This window comes from Mauremys reevesii, linkage group 14, assembly GCF_016161935.1.
Source record: "Mauremys reevesii isolate NIE-2019 linkage group 14, ASM1616193v1, whole genome shotgun sequence".
Lineage (NCBI taxonomy): Eukaryota > Metazoa > Chordata > Testudines > Geoemydidae > Mauremys > Mauremys reevesii.
In genome coordinates this window covers 15270868-15287681 of record NC_052636.1, presented here as the reverse complement: position 1 = coordinate 15287681, position 16814 = coordinate 15270868, and the positions used below count along the sequence as shown (strand labels likewise).

At 68.2% G+C, this 16814-nt stretch overlaps 2 protein-coding genes across 2 annotated transcripts; one reads left to right on the top strand and one right to left on the bottom strand.

Moving 5' to 3' along the window:
* Window positions 1-496: 496 nt before the first annotated feature.
* On the top strand, window positions 497-9660 carry ENO3 (enolase 3). Its single transcript, XM_039500103.1, has 12 exons — window positions 497-568; window positions 1689-1775; window positions 1939-2034; window positions 4902-4960; window positions 5304-5373; window positions 5531-5664; window positions 6438-6660; window positions 7602-7799; window positions 7876-8077; window positions 8602-8710; window positions 8791-8849; window positions 9395-9660. Exons 2-12 carry the CDS (start codon window positions 1691-1693, stop codon window positions 9462-9464), a joined length of 1305 nt encoding a protein of 434 aa, XP_039356037.1. The 5' UTR covers window positions 497-568; window positions 1689-1690; the 3' UTR covers window positions 9465-9660.
* A 1459-nt stretch (window positions 9661-11119) lies between these two features.
* SPAG7 (sperm associated antigen 7) lies at window positions 11120-15716 on the bottom strand. The gene is made up of 7 exons (XM_039500044.1): window positions 15586-15716; window positions 14343-14410; window positions 14137-14225; window positions 12610-12694; window positions 12064-12153; window positions 11513-11669; window positions 11120-11240 (listed from the first exon to the last, which is right to left on the bottom strand). The coding sequence occupies exons 1-7, from the start codon at window positions 15674-15676 to the stop codon at window positions 11122-11124; spliced, it is 699 nt and encodes a 232-aa protein (XP_039355978.1). The 5' UTR covers window positions 15677-15716; the 3' UTR covers window positions 11120-11121.
* Window positions 15717-16814: the final 1098 nt, after the last annotated feature.

Below are 16814 nucleotides of genomic sequence, written 5' to 3'. Positions count from 1 at the left end.
CCAGGCCCCCTGCCCCTCCCAGCCGACCCACAGAATCTCGTCCTGGTCAGATGGGTACAGAGCGACCCCCGTCCCTCCCCACCCCAGTGCCCCTCAAGTGAATGTCCCTGAGGCACCTGTGGCTAATAACCTGCCAGACAAGGGGGGGGGGTCCCTGAATGCCCCAGTGCCTGATTCTCTCCTCAGCTCTGGGAGGAGAGTGGGGGCTGGTGGGTCAGAGCAGGGGGGCTGGGAGCCAGGAATCCTGGGTTCTCTCCCTGGGTCAGAGCAGGGGGGCTGGGAGCCAGGACTCCTGGGTTCTCTCCCTGGCCCTGGGGGGCGGGTGCTGTGCGTGAGGGACGCTGGGATCGTTCAAGCGGCTGCATATTTGTGCGGGTGCCAACGGCCCGTCTGGGGGTTGGCCCGTCCCCACACAGGCAGGGCACTTACAGACAGTCCCTAACTGGGCCCGGGTGGGCGGAGGATGCCGGGGACCTCGGGTATAAAAGGGAGGGGGCAGCTACCGCCCGGGCACTGTCAGCTGCCCACCCCCCCTGACAGCCACCGACCGGAGACGAGACCCAACCAAGTGAGGGCCAGGGCCAGGGTCCTCCCCTCTGGTCTATTTCCCCTTTGGAGGCGCAGGAGTGAGGGGCACCGGCAGGGCTGGGGGGGCAGGGCAGGGCAGGGCTGGCAGGGGCTGCAGGTCGGGAGTGAGGGGCACCAATAGGGCTGGGGGGCAGGGCTGGGCTGGCAGGGGCTGCGGGTCGGGAGTGAGGGGCACCGGCAGAGCTGGGGGTCGGGGAGGCCAGGGCCTGTCCCTGTCTGGGCCCCACTCGCAGGGCATGGGGTGACCTCTTCCTCCAGTGGCCGGGCCTCCGAGTGTGCATGAGTCTATTTTTAACTCTGGCAGCTGCCCAGGGTGTGTGTGGAGGTGTGAATGTTAAAGGGGTCAGACATGCTCTGGATTGGAGAGAGGGTCCCGGGTGGGTGGGGCTGGGAGCCAGGACTCCTGGGTTCTCTCCCCGGCTCCGGGAGGAGTGGGGCTGGTGGGTTAGAGCAGGGGGCTGGGAGCCAGGACTCCTGGGTTCTCTCCCGGCTCTGGGAGGAGTGGGGGCTGGTGGGTCAGAGCAGGGGCTGGGAGCCAGGACTCCTGGGTTCTCTCCCCGGCTCTGCGGGGCGCGTGGGGGCTGGTGGGTTAGAGCAGGGGGTCCTGGGAGCCAGGACTCCTGGGTTCCCTCCCGGGCTCGGGGCGGGGTGGGGGGGCGGGTGGGTCAGAGCAGGGGGGCTGGGAGCCAGGACGCCTGGGTTCTCTCCCCGGCTCTGGGAGGGGAGTGGGGGCTGGTGGGTTAGAGCAGGGGGGCTGGGAGCCAGGACTCCTGGGTTCTCTCCCCGGCACTGGGAGGAGTGGGGATGTGGTGGGGAGGAGAGGCAGGGCCTGGGAGCCTGGACTGCTGGGTTCTCTCCCTGGCTCTGGGAGGGGAGTGGGGGCTGGTGGGTTAGAGCAGGGGGGGCCGGGAGCCAGGACTCCTGGGTTCTCTCCCCGGCACTGGGAGGGGAGTGGGGGCTGGTGGGTCAGAGCAGGGGGGCTGGGAGCCAGGACGCCTGGGTTCTCTCCCCGGCTCTGGGAGGGGGGTGGGGGATGTGTATGGGGAGGACAAGCCTTGGGCATGTGCTGTTCCGAGCCCCCTCTTGTTTCCTCCCACCAGCCATGTCCATCCAGAAGATCTACGCCCGCGAGATCCTGGACTCCCGTGGGAACCCCACGGTCGAGGTGGATCTGCACACGGCTAAGGGTGCGTGGGGGGGGAGGAGAGCTGGGGTGTGGAGTTGGGGGGTTCCCATGGGGACAGGGTGGGGGATCCCAAGGCAGGATGGGAGGGGGGCTGGTGGGGGTCAGGCTCTCCCGGCCGTGGGGGGAACCCACGGGAGTTACTCCCCCTGCTCCCCCCCCCACAGGTCGTTTCCGGGCCGCCGTCCCCAGTGGTGCCTCCACCGGTATATACGAGGCTCTGGAGCTGCGGGACGGGGACAAGTCCCGATACCTGGGCAAAGGTGAGGGGCCGTCGGGGGAGGGGGCTGACGGTAACCGGGGGGTGGGAACGTTCATCCCTCCCTCCCCACAGACCTCGCCCTCCCGCCCTCCATCCACAGCCAGGCCTGGGCTCGTCCAAGGTGCTGCCGCTTGCTGGACAGACGCCCGGAGGTGATACAAATCTTGACCCCGTGTTGGGGTGGGGGCGGGGCCGGGGGGGCGTTTCCAGTCATCCCAGCAGGAGTTGTGGACACAAGCTCCTGGGAGAGGCCCCATGGACTCAGGGGTGGGTTTACTGACTTGTTCTTAGGGGTTGCTGAGAGGGTCATTGCATGGTTGGTTGCTTGGTTGGTAGGGTTGGCTGGGAGGTTGATTGGCTGGTTGGTTGATTTGTTGGCTGGTTGGTTGGTTGGTAGAGTTGGCAGGTTGGTTGGTAGGGTTGGCTGGTTGGCCGGGAGGTGAATTGGCAGGTTGTTGGTAGGGTTGGCTGGTTGGCCGGGAGGTGAATTGGCTGGTTCTTGGTAGGGTTGGCTGGTTGGCCAGGAGGTGAATTGGCTGGTTGGTTGGTAGGGTTGGCTGGTTGGCTGGGAGGTTAATTGGCAGGTTGTTAGTAGGGTTGGCTGGTCGGCTGGCAGGTGAATTGGCTGGTTGTTGGTAGGGTTGGCTGGTTGGCCGGGAGGTGAATTGGCTGGTTGTTAGTAGGGTTGGCTGGTTGGCCGGGAGGTGAATTGGCTGGTTGTTGGTAGGGTTGGCTGGTCGGCCGGGAGGTGAATTGGCTGGTTGGTTGGTTGGTAGGGTTGGCTGGTTGGCCGGGAGGTGAATTGGCAGGTTGGTTGGTAGGGTTGGCTGGTTGGCCGGGAGGTGAATTGGCAGGTTGTTGGTAGGGTTGGCTGGTTGGCCGGGAGGTGAATTGTCTGGTTGTTGGTAGGGTTGGCTGGTCGGCCGGGAGGTGAATTGGCTGGTTGGTTGGTTGGTAGGGTTGGCTGGTTGGCCGGGAGGTTAATTGGCAGGTTGTTGGTAGGGTTGGCTGGTTGGCCGGGAGGTGAATTGGCTGGTTGGTTGGTAGGGTTGGCTGGTTGGCCGGGAGGCGAATTGGCTGGTTGGTTGGTAGGGTTGGGTGGTCGGCCGGGAGGTGAATTGGCGGGTTGGTTGGTAGGGTTGGCTGGTCGGCCGGGAGGTGAATTGGCTGGTTGGTTGGTAGGGTTGGCTGGTCGGCCGGGAGGTGAATTGGCTGGTTGTTGGTAGGGTTGGCTGGTCGGCCGGGAGGTGAATTGGCTGGTTGTTGGTAGGGTTGGCTGGTCGGCCGGGAGGTTGATTGGCTGGTTGACTGGTTCATTGGTGGGTTGGCTGGTTGGCCGGGAGGTGAATTGGCAGGTTGTTAGTAGGGTTGGCTGGTCGGCCGGGAGGTGAATTGGCTGGTTGGTTGGTAGGGTTGGCTGGTTGGCCGGGAGGTGAATTGGCAGGTTGTTGGTAGGGTTGGCTGGTCGGCCGGGAGGTGAATTGGCAGGTTGGTTGGTTGGTAGGGTTGGCTGGTTGGCCGGGAGGTGAATTGGCTGGTTGGTTGGTTGGTAGGGTTGGCTGGTTGGCCGGGAGGTGAATTGGCTGGTTGGTTGGTTGGTAGGGTTGGCTGGTTGGCCGGGAGGTGAATTGGCTGGTTGGTTGGTTGGTAGGGTTGGCTGGTTGGCCGGGAGGTGAATTGGCAGGTTGGTTGGTAGGGTTGGCTGGTCGGCCGGGAGGTGAATTGGCAGGTTGGTTGGTAGGGTTGGCTGGTTGGCTGGGAGGTGAATTGGCAGGTTGGTTGGTAGGGTTGGCTGGTTGGCCGGGAGGTGAATTGGCAGGTTGTTGGTAGGGTTGGCTGGTCGGCCGGGAGGTGAATTGGCTGGTTGGTTGGTTGGTAGTGTTGGCTGGTTGGCTGGGAGGTGAATTGGCAGGTTGTTAGTAGGGTTGGCTGGTTGGCCGGGAGGTGAATTGGCAGGTTGTTGGTAGGGTTGGCTGGTTGGCCGGGAGGTGAATTGGCAGGTTGTTGGTAGGGTTGGCTGGTTGGCTGGGAGGTGAATTGGCAGGTTGTTGGTAGGGTTGGCTGGTTGGCCGGGAGGTGAATTGGCAGGTTGTTGGTAGGGTTGGCTGGTTGGCTGGGAGGTGAATTGGCAGGTTGTTGGTAGGGTTGGCTGGTTGGCCGGGAGGTGAATTGGCAGGTTGTTGGTAGGGTTGGCTGGTCGGCCGGGAGGTGAATTGGCAGGTTGTTGGTAGGGTTGGCTGGTCGGCCGGGAGGTTAATTGGCAGGTTGGTTGGTAGGGTTGGCTGGTCGGCGAATTGGCAGGTTGTTGGTAGGGTTGGCAGGTTGGCCGGGAGGTGAATTGGCAGGTTGTTAGTAGGGTTGGCTGGTTGGCCGGGAGGTGAATTGGCAGGTTGTTAGTAGGGTTGGCTGGTCGGCCGGGAGGTTGATTGGCTGGTTGACTGGTTCATTGGTGGGTTGGCTGGTTGGCCGGGAGGTGAATTGGCAGGTTGTTGGTAGGGTTGGCTGGTCGGCCAGGAGGTTGATTGGTTGGCTGGTTGGTAGCCTTGACTGAGAGCTTCATTGGCTGATTGGCTGGGAGGTCACTGGTTGGTTGGGTTGACCGGTTCATTCATTGGTTGACTGATTTAATGGATTTGTTGGCTCATTGGCTGGTTAAAAGTGCTGGCTGGCGCAGTCTCGGGTGGTTTGTTAGTTCGTTAGACTGTAGTTAGTTAATTTAAATAAAGCTCCTGATCTCAAACGAACTCCCAGGACATCCCATGGAAACCTGGGCTTGTCCAAATGGCAATGGCCCGGGGCGGCCAGCTCGGACGGGTGGGGGGCAGCAGAGACCAGCTGGGTCCCACATCTCTGTCCTCCCCCCCCCAGGGGTGCTGAAGGCCGTTGAGCACATCAACAAAATCATTGCGCCGGCCCTGCTGGAGAAGGTAACGGCCCCCCGCTCGTGCCTGTAGGGGGTGCTCATGTGTTGGGGGTCTGGGCAGCACGTGGGCATGGGGGGGTACCTGGCTATGGGGGGACGCCCAGAGGGCATGGGGGTACCTAGGGAGGGGGTATCTGGGTACTGGAGGGGGGGCCCAGGAGTGGGGTTAGCGGGGGGAGGGAGCTAGATATGTGGGTGGAAGGGGCTGGCTGTGTATAGGGCGGTGTCTGGGGGGCTGGTGCCTGGCAGCGGTGTGAGGTGTCCTAGGTGGAGGGTGGGGATGTGGGGGGCAGCTACCCAAGGTGCCTGTGTGACCCCCGTCTCCCCACTGTCCCCCCGCCCCACAGAAACTCAGTGTGGTGGAGCAGGAGAAAATCGACAAACTCATGATCGATCTGGACGGGACAGAGAACAAATGTGAGTGAGAGGCATCGCCACCGACCCTGGGCCAGCCCCCAATCCCCCCTCCGGCCCCTTCCCCAAACCGCTCCCCCCTCTCCCCCCCGCTGATCCCTCCCCATTACCTGACTGCAGGGGGGTGGGGGAAGCTAATCCCGTCCGTCTCCCCCCACAGCCAAGTTTGGGGCCAACGCCATCTTGGGGGTGTCTCTGGCGGTGTGCAAGGCCGGGGCCGCGGAAAAGGGGGTGCCCCTCTACCGCCACATCGCCGACCTGGCTGGCAACGCAGAGCTCATCCTGCCCGTTCCGGTGAGAGCCCCCCGGACGCCAGGGTTCCTCGGGGAGGGGAGCGGGGGCTGGTGGGGGCAGGGGGCCAGGACTCCTGGGTTCTCTCCCCGGCTCTGGGAGGGGAGTGGGGGCTGGTGGGTCAGAGCAGGGGGGCTGGGAGCCAGGACTCCTGGGTTCTCTCCCCGGCTCTGGGAGGAGTGGGGCTGGTGGGTCAGAGCAGGGGGCTGGGAGCCAGGACTCCTGGGTTCTCTCCCGGCTCTGGGAGGAGTGGGGCTGGTGGGTTAGAGCAGGGGGGCTGGGAGCCAGGACTCCTGGGTTCTCTCCCTGGCTCTGGGAGGGGAGTGGGGGCGGGTGGGTTAGAGCAGGGGGGGTTGGGAGCCAGGACTCCTGGGTTCTCTCCCCGGCTCTGGGAGGGGAGTGGGGGCTGGTGGTCAGAGCAGGGGGGGCTGGGAGCCAGGACTCCTGGGTTCTATCCCCGGCTCTGGGAGGAGTGGGGCTGGTGGTCAGAGCAGGGGCTGGGAGCCAGGACTCCTGGGTTCTCTCCCGGCTCTGGGAGGAGTGGGAGCTGGTGGGTTAGAGCAGGGGGGCTGGGAGCCAGGACTCCTGGGTTCTCTCCCTGGCTCTGGGAGGGGAGTGGGGGCTGGTGGGTTAGAGCAGGGGGGCTGGGAGCCAGGACTCCTGGGTTCTCTCCCCGGCTCTGGGAGGGGAGTGGGGGCTGGTGGTTAGAGCAGGGGGGGCTGGGAGTCAGGACTCCTGGGTTCTATGCTGACCCCCTTCCCCCGCCCCCCGGGCAGGCGTTCAACGTGATCAACGGGGGCTCGCACGCGGGGAACAAGCTGGCCATGCAGGAGTTCATGATCCTGCCGGTGGGGGCGGCCACGTTCAAGGAGGCCATGCGCATCGGGGCCGAGGTCTACCACAACCTGAAGGGCGTCATCAAGGCCAAGTACGGCAAGGACGCCACCAACGTGGGGGACGAGGGCGGCTTCGCCCCCAACATCCTGGAGAACAACGAAGGTACCGGACGCCTGGGTTCCCGCCCCGGCTCTGGGAGGGGAGTGGGGGCTGGTGGTTAGAGCAGGGGGGGCTGGGAGCCAGGACTCCTGGGTTCTCTCCCCGGCTCTGGGAGGGGAGTGGGGGCTGGTGGTTAGAGCAGTGGGGCTGGGAGCCAGGACTCCTGGGTTCTCTCCCCGGCTCTGGGAGGGGAGTGGGGGCTGGTGGGTCAGAGCAGGGGGGCTGGGAGCCAGGACTCCTGGGTTCTCTCCCCGGCTCTGGGAGGGCAGTGGGGGCTGGTGGTTAGAGCAGGGGGGGCTGGGAGCCAGGACTCCTGGGTTCTCCCCCTGGCTGCGGATTGACAGGAAGAGGGCAGCAGCTGCTTATAGGCCTGCGGTTGGGTTTCAAGACTATCTCAGGCTGGGTTTTAGCCTCAGCCCCCGATTCCCTCGTCAAATGTCGCAGCCATAATTAGTGCAGCTGCTGGTAACCGGAGCCGCGGGGAGCCCAGTGAACGTTGCTGGGCCAGGAAAGGTCACGGCCTGCTGGGGTCTCCTGCGCTCACAGGGACCCCTCGCCCGGCGCTGAGATGCGCTCACCTCTGGGGCGGGGCGGCTGGTTACCCAGGGACCCCTTGCCCGGCGCTGAGATGCGCCCACCTCTGGGGCGGGGCGGCCAGTGACCCAGGGACCCCTCGCCCAGTGCTGAGATGCGCCCAGCTCTGGGGTGGGGCGGCCAGTTACCCGGGGACCCCTCGCCCGGCGCTGAGATGCAGCCACCTCTGGGGCGGGGCGGCCGGTTACCCAGGGACCCCTCGCCCGGTGCTGAGATGCGCCCACCTCTGGGGCGGGGCGGCCGGTTACCCGGGGACCCCTCGCCCGGCGCTGAGATGCGCCCAGCTCTGGGGCAGGGCACTGCACCTGTGTCTCTAGGGCTGAGCCGCGGCGTGTTCTCCTCCTGCCCAGCGCTGGAGCTGCTGAAGTCGGCCATCGAGAAGGCCGGGTACCCCGACAAGGTGGTGATCGGGATGGACGTCGCCGCCTCCGAGTTCTTCCGCAGCGGGAAATACGACCTGGACTTCAAATCCCCCGACGACCCCGCGCGCCACATCAGCGGGGAGAAGCTGGGCGAGCTGTACCAGAGCTTCATCAAGAACTACCCTGGTGAGGGGACTGGCTGGCTCAGGGGCGCAGGGAGTGGGGCAGGGGGGCTGGGTCTGACCCCGTCTCTGCCCCCCAGTGGTGTCCATCGAGGACCCCTTCGACCAGGACGACTGGGAGACCTGGCGGAAGTTCCTGACCCAGGTGCCCATCCAGATCGTGGGGGACGATCTGACGGTGACGAACCCCAAGCGCATCCAGAGGGCCGTGGAGCTGAGAGCCTGCAACTGCCTCCTGCTCAAAGTCAACCAGATCGGCTCCGTCACCGAGTCCATCCAGGCGTGAGCCCCCCACCCCGTCCCGGGGGGCGGGGAGCCAGGACGCCTGGGTTCTCTCCCCGGCTCTGGGAGGGGAGTGGAGGCTGGGAGCCAGGACTCCTGGGTTCTCTCCCCGGCTCTGGGAGGGCAGTGGGGGCTGGTGGTTAGAGCAGGGGGGCTGGGAGCCAGGACTCCTGGGTTCTCGCCCCGGCTCTGGGAGGGGAGTGGGGGCTGGTGGTTAGAGCAGGGGGGGCTGGGAGCCAGGACTCCTGGGTTCTCTCCCCAGCTCTGGGAGGGGAGTGGGGGCTGGTGGGTTAGAGCAGGGGGGCTGGGAGCCAGGACTCCTGGGTTCTCTCCCCGGCTCTGGGAGGGGAGAGCGGGGCTGATGGGTCAGAGCAGGGGGGGACTAGGAGCCAGGACGCCTGGGTTCTCTCTCTGCGAGGTAGCACATGTCAGGACGGTTGCAGTGTGGGGGGAGGGGGTTAGATTTGGATAACACCCCCCCGCACAGCTGCACTCACGGACCACCCCCCCCGGTTCCCTTCCAGGTGCAAGCTGGCGCAGAGCAATGGCTGGGGGGTGATGGTCAGTCACCGCTCCGGGGAGACCGAGGACACCTTCATCGCCGACCTGGTGGTGGGGCTCTGCACAGGGCAGGTGAGCAGCGGGGGGGGGCTGCACCCCCTTCCCCCCGCACCCCCCACAGCCCCTAACCCCGGCTCTGCCTCTCCCCACAGATCAAGACCGGGGCCCCCTGCCGATCCGAGCGCCTGGCTAAATACAATCAGCTGATGAGGTAACCAGCCAGGGCCTGTCCCCTCTGGGGGGCGCCGGCTCCCCCCCGGCCCCAGGGCGGGGACTGGCTGGCTCAGGGGGGCAGGGAATGGGGCAGGGGCCTGTCCCCTCTGGGGCGCCGGCTCCCAGCCCCAGGGCGGGACTGGCTGGCTCAGGGGCAGGGAATGGGGCAGGGGCCTGTCCTCTGGGGCGCCGGCTCCCACCCGGCCCCAGGGCGGGACTGGCTGGCTCAGGGGCGGGAATGGGGCAGGGCCTGTCCCCTCTGGGGCGCCGGCTCCCACCCGGGCCCAGGGCGGGGACTGGCTGGCTCAGGGGGGTGGGGAATGGGGCAGGGGCCCGTCCCCTCTAGGGGGCACCGGCTCCCACCCGGCCCCAGGGCGGGGACTGGCTGGCTCAGGGGGGCGGGAATGGGGCAGGGGCCTGTCCCCTCTAGGGGGCGCCGGCTCCCCCCCGGCCCCAGGGCAGGGACTGGCTGGCTCAGGGGGGCAGGGAGTGGGGCAGGTTCCCGTCTCCCCCCCCCCAGCTCACCGCCCCGTCTCCCCCCAGGATCGAGGAGGCCCTGGGCGACAAAGCTCACTTCGCCGGGCGCAAGTTCAGGAACCCCCTGGCCAAGTGAGCCCCACGGCTGCGCCCCCCAGCGTCGGCCCTGCCCTGCCCCACGGCCGGGGGCGGCACCGGAGGGGCGGGGCGGGGCCTGGACCCTCAGCACCGGGGCTCCCCCCAGGACAGCGCGATGTGACCAGCGAGTGCCGGCGACACTGGGTCCAGCCCCATCTTCCCACGGCGGCTGGGGGGCGAAGCTCTGAATAAAGGCACCTGGACACGCAGCGACTGGGTGTGGTTCTTTCCCCGGGGCCCGGACGCCTGGGTTCAATCGAACTTGTGGGGGTCAGAGCAGGGGGGCTGGAGCCAGGACTCCTGGGTTCTCTCCCCGGCTCTCGGAGGGGAGTGGGGGCTGGTGGGTTGGAGCAGGGGGGGCTGGGAGTCAGGACTCCTGGGTTCTCTCCTCCGCTCTGGGAAGGGGACGCAAGGGGGGAGGGACAGAGGAGTTCTGCCCCCACAAGGGAGCAGTGGATGCCGTGGGGGGAACAGGGGGTGGCTCTAGCAGCGGCCGTTCCTGTCCCAACAGCTCCCGCCGGGACCCCTGGCAGCCTGGTCCCGGCTGCCCCCAGCGCTGTGTGCGGGAGGGGGAATCTCCAGTAGGTGTGGTATGGGGCACCTGACACACAGCTGCGCCCAGCCCCGGTCAGACCGAGAGTCGCTCCAAAACCCCAGCCAGGCAGGAGGAGCCGTGTGGATCGTGATTAAACAGAGACGGGTTTATTGGGGGTGATACAGCGGCTCCTACGGCCCCCCCTCCTTACCACCCACTGCAGGGGGGGGTCACATACCCCACAACACAGGGCTGGGAGGGTGCGAGGGAGGGGGAGGATGGGCAGGGATCTGGCCTCCCCCCCACCGCAGCTCTGGTTCTATTTACACTTAAATAACGAGCAAATCCCCCCCCACCCCCAATTAGCTGAGCGGCCCCCGGATCTCCCAGCAAGGAGAACAGGTTAAAATCACCCCCACCCAGCCCCACCCCCACAGGCAGGGATCCCCCCCGTGCAGAGATCCTAGCCCCATTCCTCCCCCCAACCCCAGAGACACCAGGGTGCCCTCCCCTTCCCCCCCCGGATTCCCAATGCTGCCCCCCCACAGGTTATGGGGCCCCCGTCACCCTCCTTATGGGGGGAGCTAGGACCTTTCCCCATAAGGGGGGGTCTAATGTTCCCAAGGATGGGGGAGGGAGGTGAAACGCGGGGGGAACCCCCAAAGGGGGGACCCCCCCCATCTGACAAGTGCCCTCTGGTGGCAGAAGTGGGATGCTGCAGCCTGTATGGCGGCCCCAGGCGCCCTCTGGTGGAGGAAGGTGACACTGCACCCAGATCTCTATTCCCCACCTCCCACCCCAAAAATAGACTCTCCCCCCCACGCCCACGCTGGGGGCTCCCCTCCCCCCGCTCACACTCACCCCCTCCCCGAGCTGGAGAGAAAAAACAATTCCAAACAAAATCACTTAAAATACGCCCCCGCCCCCAATTGAAAACCCAAAATCACTCCTAGGCTACCGGGTAAATACGGGGGCGGGGGGTTACCTGGGTACATGGGGGGCAGGGCAGCCCCCCCCCCGCCCGTCGGGACGCCCCAAGCACGGTTCCCACACCGCAGCCGGTCTGGGGTCAGTCCCTGAGATCTGCTCCTGCCCCCACTCTGGGCAGGACGCCCCAGCACTAGGAGGTCCCGGCCCCGCCCGGCCCCTCGTCTTCGCTCTGCCGCAGCCGCTTCTTCGCCCGGATCTCGTTCATGGCCTCCTCGATGGAGCGCGTGTCCCGCTTGTTCGCCACGGGAACTGGACAGGAGAGCGGGGGGTGAACCCAGGAGTCCGGCGCCCAGCCCCTGCTGTCACCCACCAGCCCCCATTCCCCTCCCAGAGCCAGGGAGAGAACCCAGGAGTCCTGGCTCCCAGCCCCTCCTGCTCTAACCCACCAGCCCCCACTCCCCTCCCAGAGCCGGGGAGAGAACCCAGGAGTCCTGGCTCCCAGCCCCCCTGCGCTAACCCCCCAGCCCCCGCTCCCCCCCCAGCGCCGGGCAGAGAACCCAGGCGTCCGGGCCGGCACTCACCGCAGCCGTACGCCTTGTTGGCCTGCATGGTGTGGGCGGCGTCCTTGGCGGCCTCCTTGCCGATGAGGTGACTGTACTTGTCCTTGTAGTCGGTGTTGGGGTTCACCACGGCCGGGCCCCTCAGCGCCTCCTGCTCCGCCTCCCTCTGAGCCAGCTCCTGGGGGGGGGGGACTGGGGGCGTGAGACGGGGGGGGGGACACAAGGGGACATGCCCCAGCCCCGCCCACCCATGCTGGTAGGCCCCACCCACCCAACTAAGGACACGCCCCCCGCAGAGAGTAAGTGACACCCTGGCCACGCCCACTCAGAGAAAGACACGCCCTCTGCGGAGTGGGTGGTGACACCTCGGCCCCGCCCACTGACACTGGGAGGCTCCGCCCACCCAGAGAAAGACACGCCCCCACCGCGATGGCAGTGACCCCTCGGCCCCGCCCATGGGGAAGACCCCCCCCTCCCCACAGCTCTGCCCACCCAAAGGCAGATGGGGGGAGAGATGCCCCAGCCCCCCCAATCTCTCCCAGCACAGCCAGGGGGGGGGCCCCCACACACACCTTGAGGCGGCGTTTCTCCTCGGCCCGCTGTGGGTCCCATTCCTCCCCACAGCGATAGGCCTCCAGCTCCTCGTCCGACGGGGCGAACTCCTGGGGGGCAGGGGGCAGAGCGTGAGCCACCCCACGGCCCCGAGGGCTTCCCGCACGCTGCCCCCACCTGAGCCCCAGCCCCACAGTGCGAGGGAGCCAGGACGCCTGGGTTCTCTCCCTGGCTCTGGGAGGGGAGTGGGGGCTGGTGGGTTAGAGCAGGGCGGGCTGGGAGCCAGGACTCCTGGGTTCTCTCCCCGGCTCTGGGGGGCGAGTGGGGGCTGGTGGTTAGAGCAGGGGGGGCTGGGAGCCAGGACTCCTGGGTTCTCTCCCCGGCTCTGGGAGGGGAGTGGGGGCTGGTGGGTTAGAGCAGGGGGGGCTGGGAGCCAGGACTCCTGGGTTCTCTCCCCGGCTCGGGGAGGGGAGGGGAGCAGGGAGCTGGGAGCCAGGACTCCTGGGTTCTCTCCCCGGCTCTGGGAGGGGAGTGGGGGCTGGGGGTGGGGGGGGAGTGTCGCTCACCTTCTTAAAGATCATGACATAACGACTCTCCTCATCGTCACCGAAGGAGAAGGACGTCAGGCCGGCCACTTCCACCACGTCGTGCCTGGGGCGCGAGCGAGGGGAGAACTCGATTTACTGACACACGGAGCAAACGTTCCAGGGGCTGGACCCAAAGACCCCTCGCCCGCTGCTGAGATGCGCCCACCTCTGGGGCGGGGCGGCCGGTTACCCGGGGACCCCTCGCCCGCTGCTGAGATGCGCCCACCTCTGGGGCGGGGCGGCCGGTTACCCAGGGACCCCTTGCCCGGCGCTGAGATGCGCCCACCTCTGGGGCGGGGCGGCTGGTTACCCGGGTTCCCCTCGCCCGCTGCTGAGATGCGCCCACCTCTGGGGCGGGGCGGCCGGTTACCCGGGGACCCCTCGCCCGCTGCTGAGATGCGCCCACCTCTGGGGCGGGGCGGCCGGTTACCCAGGGACCCCTCGCCCGGCGCTGTAATGCAGCCACCTCTGGGGCAGGGCGGCCGGTGACCCAGGGACCCCTTGCCCGGTGCCGAGATGCGCCCACCTCTGGGGCGGGGCGGCCGGTTACCCAGGGACCCCTCGCCCGGCGCTGAGATGCAGCCACCTCTGGGGCGGGGCGGCCGGTTACCCGGGGACCCCTCGCCCGGCGCTGAGATGCAGCCACCTCTGGGGCGGGGCGGCCGGTTACCCGGGGACCCCTCGCCCGGCGCTGAGATGCGGCCACCTCTGGGGCGGGGCGGCAGGGTACCCGGGGACCCCTCGCCCGCTGCTGAGATGCGCCCACCTCTGGGGCGGGCGGCCGTTACCCGGGACCTCGCCCGCTGCTGAGATGCGCCACCTCTGGGCGGGCGGCCGGTTACCCAGGGACCTCGCCCGGCGCTGAGATGCGGCCACCTCTGGGGCGGGCGGCCGCTTACCCAGGGACCCCTCGCCTGGCACTGAGATGCAGCCACCTCTGGGGCGGGGCGGCCGGTTACCCAGGGACCCCTCGCCTGGCGCTGAGATGCGCCCACCTCTGGGGCGGGGCGGCCGGTTACCCAGGGACCCCTCGCCTGGCACTGAGATGCGCCCACCTCTGGGGCGGGGCGGCCAGTTACCCAGGGACCCCTCGCCTGGCGCTGAGATGCGCCCACCTCTAGGGCGGGGCGGCCAGTTACCCAGGGACCCCTCGCCTGGCACTGAGATGCAGCCACCTCTAGGGCGGGGCGGCCGGTTACCCAGGGACCCCTCGCCTGGCGCTGAGATGCGCCCAGCTCTGGGGCGGGGCGGCCGGTTACCAGGGACCCCTCGCCCGGCGCTGAGATGCAGCCATCTCTGGGGCGGGGCGGCCGGTTACCCAGGGACCCCTCGCCCGGCGCTGAGATGCAGCCATCTCTGGGGCGGGGCGGCCGGTTACCCAGGGATCCCTCGCCCGGCGCTGAGATGCGCCCACCTCTGGGGCGGGGCGGCCGGTTACCCAGGGACCCCTCGCCTGGCGCTGAGATGCCCCCCACCCCACACGCGGCGCCCCCCCAGGAGCCTCACAGGATGCTGCGTTCTAGCTTGTTCATGGGCTGGAATTTCTTTTTGGTCTGTGCGCTGTCTTGGATGAAATCAGACACGTCCTTCTCCATCTGCAAAGGGAGATGGAAGGGAAAGCTCAGGGGGGCGGGGAATGGGGCAGGGGCCTGTCCCCTCCGGGGGGCGCCGGCTCCCACCCGGCCCCAGGGCTGCCTCTGTGGGTCACTCACCCTCTTTCTGAACTCCACCTTCTGCCGCTTCTCCTGCTCCTGCAGCTTCTTCAGCCGGGCGGCTTGTTCTGCCAGGGCGAGAGAATCAGCAGCTCAGGGTCTGGGGGGCAGCACCCCTCCCCCAGCCCCGCGTCTATTTATCGCCCGGTCCCTATAACACCCCCCCCCGAGGTCAGGGCCATACGGAGACGGGGGTGGGTGGGGGGTGATGGAAGAGGCTCCCCAGGGGGGTCAGGGCCACGGTGAGCTGGGCAGGGAATGGGGTGGGAGGTGGGTACCGAGGGGGCCGGCTACAGGGCGGGGCTCTGAGATGGGGCCACAGGGCAGGTTCTATCCAGGGGGCGGGGCCAGGGGCGCTGGGCGGGGCGTAGCCTGGGGGTGGGGCTACAGGGCCGGATCTGTCCAGGGGGCGGGGCCATGAAGCGCTGGGCGGGGCTACAGGGCAGGTTCTGTCCAGGGGCGGGGCCACGAGGGGCTGGGCGGGGCTACAGGGCAGGTTCTGTCCAGGGGCGGGGCCATGAGGGGGCTGGGCGGGGCTACAGGGCAGGATCTGTCCAGGGGCGGGGCCAGGGTTGCTGGGCGGGGCCGGGGCTGTGACGCGGTGGGCGGGGCTAGTGGAGATGGGCGGGGTCAGCGGCGGGGCTGTGGCCCGGTGGGCGGGGCTAGGGAGGTGGGCGGGGGCAGCGGCGGGGCTGTGGCCCGGTGGGCGGGTCCAGGGCTGTGACGCGGTGGGCGGGGAGGGGAGCTGGGCGGGGCCAGCGGCCGGGCTGTGACGCGGAGGGCGGGGCTAGTGGAGATGGGCGGGGCCGGGGCTGTGACGCGGTGGGCGGGGCTTAGATGGGTGGGGCCAGGGCGGGGCTGTGGCCAGGTGGGCGGGGCCAGGGGCGGTGGGCGGGGCCGGGCTGTGACGCGGTGGGCGGGGCGGGGCTGTGTCGCGGTGGGCGGGGCGGGGCTGTGGCGCGGTGGGCGGGGCTAGTGGAGATGGGCGGGGCCGGGCTGTGACGCGGTGGGCGGGGCCAGGGGCGGTGGGCGGGGCCGGGCGGGTACGCGGTGGGCGGGGCCGGGCGGTGACGCGGGGGGCGGGGCTCGTGGCGACGGGCGGGGGCGGGGGGTGTCGCGGTGGGCGGGGCCAGGGGCGGGGGGCGGGGCCGGGCTGTGACGCGGTGGGCGGGGCGCTAGGCCCCCCCGCTCCTCGCCCCCCCGCCCCCCCCCGCGGCCCGGCCCCGGCCCCGTGACCCCTGACCTCGCGCGCGGCGCCGCGTCTCCTGGTCGCCCAGCCCGGGCGGCCGCTCCATGGCGCTGAGGATGGAGCCCAGCAAGTCCAGCTCCGCCATGGCGCCGCGCCCCGCCCCTTCCGCCGCGTCACCCGCTGCGTCACCGCCGCGCCCGGAAGCCGCCTGCAAGGGGCGGGGCGAGGTGCGCGCGCGCTGTCGGCGGGCAGAAAACCGGCCCCTCTTAAAGGGGAGGGGCTTAAAGGGGCCGGGCGGCCTTAAAGGGGAGGCGCGTCGGCGGACAAATAATCTTCAAGGGGGCGGTTCAGGCCCCTCCTCCCCCACCCACTTAAAGGGGAGGGGCCGGGCTCACCCACAGCACACGGGGGGGGGGGGATTAGAGGGTGGAAAGATACAGCCCCTCCCCCCCCCCGGACTCCTGGGTCCCCAGGTCGAAGACCCCTCCCCCTCCCCCATCAGTTCCCGGGGGGGGGATGACACACGCGCCCCCCCCCTGGACTGGACCCAGCCCCCCTCCAGGCTAACCCCCCCCCCGCCCCGCGGCCGTGAGTCCATCCAGTGGCAGGCAGTTCCGCAGGCCCCGGCTGGGGGGGGGGTCCCATTTCCTCCCATGGGGGGTGGGGGACCCAACCCCCCCCCCGGGCAGAGCTCCCTCCCCCCAGAGCCGATCCCCCCCCCCCCCACCCCGGCCCCGCCCCAGGCATCACACTCACTTCGTTTCGTTTTGTGTTTTTTTCCTTTTTAATGTAAATTTGTACAAACCAACCCATGCAAAAGGTAGAAACGTGGGGGAGGGACATTTCGGGGAGAAGAGGGGGGGCAGGGTGAACACCACGGGCGGGGGGGGGGTTGTTGTAATTTTTACCAGCATGCAGCTCTCCCCCCCCCACGCACACGCTGTGGTGAGCCCAAGCCGCTTTAAGATTGGTTTTTAAATATATTCTTCAGTATAATCTTTTATTTTCTGTAGGGTTTGTTTTTTCCTCCCCCCCCCCAATATATTACAACTATGTACACGAGGTGTGTGTGTGTGTGTGTGATGGGCAGGCGGGGGTGGGGGGGGACACACAGGCTTTATACAGCAAGCGGGGGGCAGCCTGGGGGGCTCGCCACCAACTCCCCCCAGCAGCAGATCTGTAAATATATACACAGCTGCCTCGGCGAGGGGCAGAGACCAGCTGGAGGGTCTGCGGAGGGCAGGGTTAGGGGGCTGGGGGGGTAATCAGAGATGGGCTCAGGG

Coding starts and splice junctions, on each gene's coding strand:
- ENO3 (XM_039500103.1), top strand. CDS start 1,691: ATGTCCATCCAGAAGATCTACGCCCGCGAGATCCTGGACTCCCGTGGG. Junction 1,776..1,938: donor GGATCTGCACACGGCTAAGG/GTGCGTGGGGGG, acceptor CCCCCCCCACAG/GTCGTTTCCGGGCCGCCGTC. Junction 5,374..5,530: donor GGACGGGACAGAGAACAAAT/GTGAGTGAGAGG, acceptor CTCCCCCCACAG/CCAAGTTTGGGGCCAACGCC.
- SPAG7 (XM_039500044.1), bottom strand. CDS start 15,676: ATGGCGGAGCTGGACTTGCTGGGCTCCATCCTCAGCGCCATGGAGCGG. Junction 12,695..14,136: donor AAGCTAGAACGCAGCATCCT/GTGAGGCTCCTG, acceptor CTCGCGCCCCAG/GCACGACGTGGTGGAAGTGG. Junction 11,670..12,063: donor AGGAGAAACGCCGCCTCAAG/GTGTGTGTGGGG, acceptor CCCCCCCCCCAG/GAGCTGGCTCAGAGGGAGGC.